Raw genomic sequence first — 11,555 nt, 5'->3', positions numbered from 1 at the left:
CTTAAACAACTCTACCTGACGTGAGTTTACCCCGGCCTGGAAATGTTTGTTTATGTCACTCTGCTTTTGTACTTCTTCCACTCTGGTAACGTTTTTCTACATTTTTTTTTCTCATATAACTTTGTTTTATATTTTGGTCGTAATTTTAAGTATGAGTCTGTTTTTATAATTATATTTTAATGTATTATCCCAGCTTTGATAATGAAACATGTCCTGAAACGTCAGCAATAAGTAATAAAGAAATGCCGTTACTGTGGACGTCTTCCTCTGACCTTGGTCCTATTTATATATATATATATATATATATATATATATATATATATATATATATATATATATATATATATATATATATATACATATACATACATACATACATATATATATGATTATTATCACTTTTGCATGTGATTAATTTATCACACATTACCACAGGTGAAAAATAAGACACTGGGTGTAAGACTGTAGGTCCTACACCCCTTCTCTTATTTTTCACCTGTGGTAATATGTGATATATATATATATATATATATATATATATATATATATATATATATATATATATATATATATATATATCGTAGTCCAACAGCAAGGGAACTTTCACATTTGTTATTTGGGTGTATTAAAGCAATAATTGAGCTGAAAGGTTTCCAATATTCATGAATAAGTCTCCATAATTTAAATTTATTACTGAACTCCCATACATATTTAACTTTTTTATCTTAATTTTCGTTCTTTCTCATTCCTCTTGTATTGTCGTACCCAGGAACAGAAATGCGACATTTAATGTACCAAATTCTGCTCGTCTGATCAGTTATTAAATCTTAAATTTGATTAAAACTGTACATTATCGCTTAAGTAATATGATCAGCATAAGGAAACCCTCAATATGGGTGCGATAAAAATGTATGTACATATTTACGTAACCGGAAGACTTGACTATTGTGCCAATTTATAATGACATACCAAAATTTACTGAAAATGCTGCTGCGTTTAATCGATAAAGTAGCTAAATAATAATGACCAAACCCCACCGGACAGCGTCACTGCCAACGTTATTGAGCTACACTGGCTACCTATTAAAGCAAGTTATGACGTGGAAGAACATTCAGGGAAACCATTTCGACATTAGAACTTTTTAAATAAAAATAATATTAATTCATCATATCGTAACTTTTCTTGGCTTCTGGCCAAATTCTATAACGCCATTCCTACACAGTCAAACGTAAATTTACTTTAGAATTCAGTTTTTAATTTTTCATATAAACGAGTAGTAACGTAAGGTGACTTGTAAGACTTTGCCTGGTCATTACGTCCAGCTGTTAAATGTAATGCAGCTGCATGGATGACATAAAAGATTTGCATTGCCCCCGTTGAATGGTGGTTATTTTCAGCCTATGAGGTTCACGCTGATCACGAAGGAACTGGAGAGCGATCTGGGAGTTGACGTTAATGAAGTATATGGACAATATTACATAAAACCCTTACGCAAGAAAAATCTTGGCTGGGATTCGTAGATGGTTTCATCGAAGGGCCAAATACCAAGGAGGTATCCCTTCCTGACCGACGTCACATCAAAAGTCACGCGTCTGTTTCTTTGATGTTCCTGTGTGCTGAGGGGAATACGATCGCAACGACCTCTGAACCCAGAGGTCCTTCTTCGCTTGCTTTGTGTGACGCGATAGGGGATGAGAAATGGCAAAGACTCTTCGGCGGATATTTCAATTAAGGCAATTGTTGAATTATGATGGAGACTCAAATGACTGGAAAGTGAAAATTGCACTGCAGGCTATAGTACAACCAGCTGGCCATTCATTTTCATAACGAATCCATTCATTGATAGACTCCAGTAGGTACAAATTATCTCCTCAAAGTAATATAACTGATAACAAAATCCCTATTGAGATAACAAAGTCAGCGTACTACGGGATATGCAATCAAAATTCACGCAGCCGACTACATATTTTGATAAATAAGGTTGTATATCCAATTAGAATCGAGCTAATGTCCTACGGTAGCCAATGAACATGCCAAGTCGCTCAGCTCAATCGACCAATGAAAGGACGAATGGCCGTGCAGCAGTCCTGAGCCAGCCAGCAGTTGTACATCGTCGGGGCGGCAACACTAACTTTCAGTTTCAGGCAGTCAGTGTGTGTCATGACCCGAGAGAGTGAAGACGTGTTACGCGAAACTCTGGGATAATTCTACCATTCTCGCTCCGTTATGGAATAAATTCCTCCGTCCGATATTTTATCAGTAGAGTGTAGTGCTACGACGAGATTAAGATAAACCTTCCGAAGTGACGTCCCCAGGACAATTATGCCCGAAATTACTTGATTTTTTGTACGAAAAAAGGGAGTTGAAGCGTTAAGAGAAGTATAGTAGTAGCAGCCCGAAGGTGGCCTTGGTAGGGCGAGGGAGGGAAGAAGATGGCCGCCGACAAGGCACTGCTCATTTGGCTCTTCCTCTGCGGGTTTGTGTTGCAACTAGCCCTATGCAGCAGATGTCCCGACATGTGTGATTGTTTGGGAGGCATTGTCGACTGCGCTAAGGCAAGCTTGACGGAGGTGCCCCCCGATTTGCCGCAGTGGGTCGAAAAATTGTAAGTATCCGAAGTGAACAAAACTTCGTTTGAGGAAAAGGCACCATTTCTTCACATATATGTTTATATGTTTTTGTATTCATGTTTATAATTTTATCACTAGCCTTGTAAGGTTTTGTATAGTGCCTGTCATTCTCCTATTAATGCTAGTATTCTCTTATTAGTGCCTCTTGTGTTTGTAAAGGCATTTGTAATTGTAGTAGTTCGCAGGGAATACGTACTTGAAAAATAATAAAAATACCACATTCATTATCATTGTTTTTATGCAAACTTTCATTGCTTTTAGAATCTTTCAGTAGACGAAGTTATACAACCGCTTTTTTTTACATTTTCTCCAAAAGACCAGGATTTTTTAAAGTTGGGATTGACTTTTCTCCTTAGGCCTATTGCGTTTCGATATTTGTTGACAAACGCAAATGCATCTTTAAATCATTGCCTTCTAGGCACCAAACAAAAAGATCGTACACCTGTTTTCTCTCGGGGAAACGGTGTAACTTATCAGTAAGTTATTCGTAATATGTTAACATACAGTGTTAACAATTATGTACTGGTGTATAAGTTCCGTTAGAAATTGTATCAAATGTAAGATAAAACGGCATAAGACATTATAGGTGAACTGTTACTCTTTTGTGAGCGAGGTTTGTTTGGAAGAATCGGGAATCGATTGGCCATGCAATGAACTGTATAGACCCAAGTTTGAAATACACACACGTATATATAAACACACGCAGTGGCTTTATATATGTATGTATCCACCTGGGATATTTTCAGTATTAAAACTTTTCCCCCAACTGTTAGTGGTTGCAAAGAAAATACAAGACAATGGTTGCTGCCACATTTATAATTTAAAAGCGGGTGGCGGGTGAGCTATAGTTGCAAACTTCAAAAACATTACCGCCATCATATTGTTTGTGTGTATATATATATATATATACACATATACATACATATATAATATATATACATGTATATAATGTACATTCCATGGTCCGTTGGTATAGGTCAATTTACTGACCCATAAAAGTTCATGGTTGGATTCCCAGGCTCCCGATTTAGAGGTCAGTAACGTTAAATTCCTTTGTAAATATATTGACCTAAGCATTGAAATACCGCAGTAACTGGTATATAGACGACTGTGGTGGGTTGCTGTCATGCAGGAGAAGGGCTTTGGGCTTTCGGTAAAGACGTAGGTTGTCGCTATACCGTAATTATATATAGCCTATGTATATATATATATATATATATATATATATATATATATATATATATATATACATTACAATAAATATATATATCAAATAACTTTTGAATTTATATATATAGCCTATATATATGTAATATATATATATATATATATATATATATATATATTATATATATATATATTAAACATTTAAAGAGATAAATAATCCAGTGTCCGCCAATTGGACATTACTGTCACCAGCCCCGGTGCCTACTGTATTAATTTACCCAGGCAGTTGTAAAGTTTAGGTAGCCAGTATTGAGATTCATCCTTTCAGCTTTGAGATGACTTACAATTTCGAAGATTTATTTTCGAAAGTGGACGTACTCTATAACCATAGTGTTTAAACGAAAGTTCCAAAATACCAACTGTTTCACTTCAACAAAACTGAAAAGGTGGATATAAATTTTTTTTTTTCTAGTCTAGATGGAGTTTAGCAGTAATATACCTGTTATGAAATACCCACATGAGTAATACCAGCGATATTTTAAAGATATTAATTCTGACGAAACCTGGTTGGTTATGTCGCTGAATATATATTCCTTACCGAATTAGCCTAATGTACTGAGAGCTTCGTGATTCGGATTAAATATGAACATGAAAAATGCATATGTGCATTGTGTCGATAAATACCGGTGTGGCAGTCTTAAAAAGAAAAATTGCTTTGCACATTCGTAAACTGTTTATATTTGGACGCATGTTTAGTCTTTTTAAAAAGTAGCTGAAATCCTGCACGCGGATATGCATATTTAAAGGTACCGGTAAGTAGCCTACTTTGTTTTCTTTTTTTCTTATATACCTTACCCGCGCATGGTACTACATAAAAGCTTTTTCCTATTAGGAAATACCAAGTTGAGTGGGTACGTTTTATGATTGACAGGACAGACCAGGTGCGTTCGTAAAAGCATTTAGCCTACACTAAGCCGGTGCATCGATAATTATCTGGGTATAGTTCCCATCGGGGTGCCCATACAGGTGGTGCGGTAGGCTTGATTATCTTCTGGATCCTTTCGTAGCTGCGGATGTCGGTTTTAATTGCCTGTAGGTGTCATTAGAAGGATTGTCACTATAATTTTATAGGAATTCTTTGAAGTGTGGGATGATTGTTTTCGTCTGTTACGGGGCCCGATGGGTCTTTTGGGTCAATGGTCAGTTTTAAGGTGACAACGTAATTTTTCTAAGATAAATGGACAGGTTTTTCCCCTAGTTTTTACGGGCAGTTCATAAGTTTTTCCTTAATTTTATAGGCAGTTCATACTAGCAAAAATGTAAGTTTTCCCCGAGTTTTTATGAGCTGTTCATACGAGCAATGAAGTAAGTTTTCCTTAGTTTTTATGGGCAGTTATACGAGCAATGATGTAAGTTTTCCCTAGTTTTATGGGCAGTTCATACGAGCCATAATGTAAGTTTTTCCCTAGTCTTTATGGGCAGTTCATACGAACAAGGATATAGGTTTTTCCCAAGTTTTTATGGACAGTTCATACAAGCAAGGATTTATGTTTTCCCTAGTTTTTATGGGCAGTTTCATATGAGCAGGGATGTAGGATTTCCCTAGTTTTTATGGGCATTTCATACGAGCAAGGACTTAGGTGTATCAGTTGTTACAGGCAGTTCATACAAGCAAGGATGTAAGTTTTTCCCTAGTTTTTACGGGCATTTCATATGAGAAAGGACGTAGGATTTCCCTAGTTTTTACGGGCTTTTCATAGTAGCAAGGACACAGGTTTTTCCCTAGTTGTTACGGGCAGTTCATACGAGCAAGGATGTAAGTTTTTTCCTAGTTTTTACGGGCAGTTCATACGAGCAAGGTTATAGGTTTTCCCTAGTTTTTACAGACAGTTTTTATGAGCAAGGATATAGGTATTTTCCTGGTTTTTATGGGCAGTTCATACAAGCAAGGATATAGGTTTTTCCCCAGTTTTTACGTACAGTTCATACGAGAAAAGGATATAGTTTTTTTCTCTTAATTTTTATGGGCAGTTCATATGAGCAATGATGTAAGTTTTCCCTAGTTTTTATGGGCAACCATACAAGCAAGGATGTAAGTTTGTCCCTTGTTTTTACAGGCAGTTCATACGAGCAAGGATGTAGGTTTTTCCCTAGTTTTCATGGGCAGTTCATATGAGCAATAATGTATATGAGTTTTTTCTTAGTTTTCATGTGCACTTCATACGAGCAAGGATGTAAGTTTTACTTATTTTTTCTAGACAGTTCATACGAGCAAGGATCTAGAATTTCCCTAGTGTTTACGGACAGTTCATACAAGTAAGGACGTAGGTATTTTCCTTAGTTGTTATGGGGAGGTCATACGAGCAAGGATGTAAGTTTTTCCCAAGTTTTTACGGTAATTTCATACAAGCAAGGATATAGGTTTTTCCCTAGTTTTTATGGACAGTTCTTATGAGCAAGGATATAGGTTTCTCCCTAGTTTTTACGGACAGTTCATACGAGCAAGGATATAGTTTTTTCCTTATTTTTATGGACAGTTCATACAAGCAAGGCTATAGTTTTTCCCCTATTTTTACGGACAGTTCGTGTGAGCAAGGATATAGTTTTTTCCTTATTTTTGCGGACAATTCATACAAGCAAGGATGTAAGTTTTTCCCTAGTTTTTATGGGCAGTTCATACGAGTAAGGATATATATACGTTTTTCTCTATAGTTTTTACGGACAGTTCATATGAGCAAGGATGCAAGTTTTCCTTAGTTTTTTTTTACAGGCAGTTCATACAAGCGAGGATTACCGGTATGTTTTCCCTAGTTTTTACAGGTAGTTCATACAAATAAAGATGTGTGTTTTCCCTGTTTTTTAGGGGCAGTTCATACGAGCAAGGATGTAGGTTTTCCCTAGTTTTTACAGGCAATCTTTACGAGCGAGGATAGGTTTTTCCCTAGTTTTTACAGGCAGTTCATATGAGCAAGGATGTAGGTTTTTCCTTAGTTTTTACAAGCAGTTCTTACAAGCAGGGATGTAGATTTTTCCCTAGTTTTTACGGGCAGTTTATACAAGCATGAAAGTTTTTCCCTAGTTTTTATGGGCAGTTCATACAGGCAAGGATGAAAGGTTTTCCATAGTTTTTACGGGCAGTTCATACGGTCAAGGAAGAAAGTTTTTCCCTAGTTTTTATGGGCAGTTCATATGAGCAAGGATGAAAGTTTTTCCCTAGTTTTTACGGAGAGTTCATATGAGCAAGCATTTAAGTTTTCATTAGTTTTTACGGGCAGTTCATACGAGCAAGGATGAAAGGTTTTCCATAGTTTTTAGAGGCAGTTCATACAAGCAAGGAAGAAAGTTTTTCCCTAGTTTTTACGGGTAGCTCATACGAGCAAGGATGAAAGGTTTTCCCTAGTTTTTACGAGCAGTTTATACGAGCAAGGACGAAAGTTTTTCCCTAGTTTTTACAGACAGTTCATACGAGCAAGCATTTAAGTTTTTCCTAAGTTTTTACGGACAGTTCATACGAGCAAGATGAAAGTTTTTCCCTAGTTTTTACGAGTTCAAGGATGAAAGGTTTTCCGTAGTTTTTACGAGCAAGGATGAAAGTTTTTCCTTAGTTTTTAAGGACCGTTCATACGAGCAAGCATTTAAGTTTTTCGTTAGTTTTTACGGGCAGCTCATACGAGCAAGGATGAAAGGTTTTCCCTAGTTTTTACGGGCAGTTCATATGAGCAAAGATGGAAGGTTTTCCCTAGTTTTTACGGACAGTTCATACGAGCAAGCATTCAAGTTTTTCCTTAGTTTTTACGGGCAGTTCATACGGGCAAGGATGTAGGTTTTTCCTTAGTTTCTACGGGCAGTTCATACGAGCAAAGATGTAGGGTTTTCCTTAGTTTTTACCGGCAGTTCATACGAGCAAAGATGTAGGGTTTTCCGTTGTTTTTACGGGCATTTCTTACGAACAAGGATGTAGGGTTTTCCCTAGTTTTTACGGGCAGTTTGTACGAACAAAGATGTAGGTTTTTCCTTGGGTTTTACGGGCAGTTCATACGAGCAAGAATGTAGGTTTTCCTTAGTTTTTACGGGCAGTTTATACGAGCAAGATCCTTACTAGTTCAGTGGTAGCTTACTCAAACAGCAACGGATTTTTTAACCATCATATTGAAAATGCTTCAGTCGTACATTTCTCGATTTTATTTTGCGGTACAATAAATGCTAATTGTGTTTTATCTATTTTTCATCATTGCTCATATTGGGTTTTGCGAAAGTATTGGGAATCGCTGCTTGATTTAGATCTAGCTATTGTTCCAACACCCAAAGCCCTCTTGTGTTAAATTCTGTTCACGGTCTTGGTTAGTGCCTTGTATTTTGTCGTAGAGTAAGACAGTTTGTCATGTTGGTTTTACCTTTCTTATTCTTTTTTTTTTTTTTTTTTTTTACCTTGAGTTATTGCTTGGTTTTTGATGGCGTTGAAGATATGTTCGACTAGTTAAATTCTAGTGCACATTTTTATCTGACCAATAGTTTCTTCTTCTTCTTCTTCTTCTTCTTCTTCTTCTTCTTCTTCTTCTTCTTCTTCTTCTTCTTCTTCTTCTTCTTCTTCTTCTTATTATTATTAAGGCTAACAGGATAAAATAGTAACTTCCATCGAAAATTATGATATTCCTTTAAAAGTTACCAAAAGTAGTTAAATTTACTGACATTTAAAATGTTTTTAATTGATATTATTATTATTATTTATTATTATTATTATTATTATTATTATTATTATTATTATTATGGCTAGAAGTATGTAGATTATATATCTCTTGTTGTCTTGCTTGATCATTTGTAAAAGTATAAGTAAATAATTATTGTGGACCGTTTAATAAATCAGTGAAACAACAGATGTACTTTCCTAGAAAACCATACTTTCACTAGGCATGATTAATAATGATAATATTTATATTTCAAACTCATTACTACTTTTTATGCAATATTTGAGACATACTGAGTGTTGGGGTCCAATGTTATTTAGAATTTAATGTTCTAGAGGGAAATGAGTCTTTTATTTACTGAAAATGGGTTTCCTGTGAAGGCCACGATTACCTTTTCTTGGTGAGAGATGTTTTTCGTCTGCGGTGCCAAAGGAATTCCCTTTGATGTCTCGCTTTTTGTTTCCCGCCGAGATAAATGCAGCCATGATGCTCTTTGCATGTGTGTCTATGTATGGCTTTGACGGATGTTTGCATGTGCCAGGGTCTCCCCGCCTCTCCTCTCTCTCTCTCTCTCTCTCTCTCTCTCTCTCTCTCTCTCTCTCTCTCTCTCACACACATCTTGGATGTGCTTGATGCTGTTTAGACATTTTCGTTTTAGAACCATTGCACGTCCAAAACATTATAATATGTCCAAGTTGTGTAATGCTCCAACTGTCAAAGAATAATAAAACAAATAACTTTATTGCTTAACGTAACCAGATGGCTCTTGCATACCATAGGGCGGTGCGCATAAAATCTGAAAGAATGTGTTTTATTATATATATCTTCCAAATTCATACTATATCCACATGGAGAATGTTTGGAAGAAAGATTGAATAACACTATTAGGGTGAGGTTATTGGACTAAATTCGTAATACGTTTCAAGTGATTTTTCTTTACCAATAACGGCCCCTGGAATATCGTGTTCATCACAACGCTGGTGTTATGCTGGCGAAAAGCCAAGACTTAAAAGAGAGAAAATCTCCTGAAAGGAGTCAAGATTTCTACTATAAATTGGGTTTCATTATACACATACACACAATATTAGCCTATATATATTTTTGTCTCCTTACACCATATTCCCTCAAGGAGGAAGTGGTGCCAGATGGGTACAGCCTTCATGTCTTTCAGCATGACTTCAGGATAATGTTGCCAGCCCTGTGACCTTTTCTGACCACAGCAGTAAATGGTACCCACTTACAGCTGGGTGGACTGGCGGGCAGTAGGCGGCTGGAGCAATCCACGGGACTTGGTCATAATTTTATATATACTAACACCCTCAGTTGTCACTGCTTCTGTTAGGTTCCGGATTTACCTGAATATTTGACCGGACGGATTGAAGGTCAATTTCGCAATACCCCCTTCCTGTTCGAAGACGCTGGAAGGGGTATCGTCATCGCCACCATTATCAGCACGTGCCCCGGGGCCCTTGCCAAATGTAAATGACAGTCTTGGCATTGCCGTAGGAGGATGAATTTGGCACGCAGGCTATGGGCCGCGGCGCGGGCAAGGCACACAGACGTGTGTCTGACGGAGGCATATAGGCTAGTGCCAGAGCTCGGTATTTGGAACGGGATGTCTTTGGGGGATAGGCTGAAGGGATAGGAAGGTTGGATGGGTGGAAGTACCTGGGATATATCGGGATAGAGTGCTCTCTCTCTCTCTCTCTCTCTCTCTCTCTCTCTCTCTCTCTCTCTCTCTCTCTCTCTCTCTCTCTCTCTCATGGTTAAATATTTCACGGTGACGAGGGAACCTAAGTTTGAGAGCCAAAGTGGAACGTCATGAGATAGGTCGAATTCTCTCTCTCTCTCTCTCTCTCTCTCTCTCTCTCAATTAACTGAAATCATCCGAGTTTATGAGAGATCAGCTGAACTTCGACCTACCTCAATGTAGAGGGTCTTCTCTCTCTCTCTCTCTCTCTCTCTCTCTCTCTCTCTCTCTCTCTCTCTCTCTCTCTCTCTCCATAAAAGTAATTGGACACTTGGAGGCCATGAAGTGTGAAGGGGCGATGATGCAATACATCTCTTTTTTTGTATAAAGAGAAAATCCGCAATTCTTTATAGAATTTTTTTTATAAATATTTACCATGCTAATCCAAAAAGTATTTCATTTATTGAAAAAGACGTCACACATTAATATGGAACGTAGCATTTTGGCCACCGAATGTCATGCAAGTGGAAAGTAGCGTAAAGAGATGAGTAGTAAAATAATTGTGATTGTAATTGAACAGATAGAAATAAGTCCATGACCCGACATATATTTCATTGATGAATTGCATTTTAATGAAAAAAAAATTTTTTTTCTTCAGATTTAGAATAAGTTGAGCACTGTCAATTTGTATTTTCGGTGGTAAGTTTTAGGGTCAGATTACAATTCCGTGGATCATCATGTTTTCCATCCATAGAGGGAATGCAAGTGAAGGTGGGTGGGGGCGGGCGTTACCTCTTGCAACATTCAGCTCCCTCAAAACCCCCCCCCCACTTCCCGGCAGCAAGAGCAGACTGTCCCTCATAAGTATCTCTCGAGTGGTGCTGGTGCCTGATCTTGCATTATGCATCTCTCTCTCTCTCTCTCTCTCTCTCTCTCTCTCTCTCTCTCTCTCTCTCTCTCTCTCTCTCTCTCTCTCTCTCATTTCCCCCGGGTAATTTTTATTAGTGTCATAATTTGTTTCAAATTAACAATTCCTTTCGAATTTTCATTGCCACCCTGCGGTACTGTGAAAGCATAGTGGCTTTTATTTCAAGTGCTTTAGTCGTGAGCGAGTTAATTGTACTTTTTCTTATCAGATAACATAAACATATATTCTCCTGCTATGTACAGTATTCCATATTTTTGCTTATGCTCATTAGGAAGAGTATGGTTGCATATAACAAACCTCTCTCTCTCTCTCTCTCTCTCTCTCTCTCTCTCTCTCTCTCTCTCTCTCTCTCTCTCTCTCTCTCTCTCTCTCTCTCTCTCTCCCCAGTCTTCTAAACAACTTGAATGACTGTTTTCCCATATGTTTTATAGCAACCCAAGAAGGAAAATCTGCCA

At 37.4% G+C, this 11,555-nt stretch overlaps 1 protein-coding gene across 1 annotated transcript in view; it reads left to right on the top strand.

Moving 5' to 3' along the window:
- Nucleotides 1-2,083: 2,083 nt before the first annotated feature.
- lbk (lambik) overlaps nt 2,084-11,555 on the top strand; it is a 95,526-nt gene continuing 86,054 nt past the window's right edge. Inside the window, exon 1 of the mRNA XM_067104310.1 lies at nt 2,084-2,605. Within this exon, the coding sequence (XP_066960411.1) occupies nt 2,433-2,605 (173 nt within the window). The 5' untranslated portion in view covers nt 2,084-2,432. The remainder of the gene's footprint in view (nt 2,606-11,555) is intronic.

Source organism: Macrobrachium rosenbergii, chromosome 5 (assembly GCF_040412425.1).
Source record: "Macrobrachium rosenbergii isolate ZJJX-2024 chromosome 5, ASM4041242v1, whole genome shotgun sequence".
NCBI classification, from domain to species: Eukaryota; Metazoa; Arthropoda; class Malacostraca; order Decapoda; family Palaemonidae; genus Macrobrachium; species Macrobrachium rosenbergii.
Note: the sequence above shows the minus strand (reverse complement) of the source record. Positions and strands in the feature narration are given on the sequence as shown.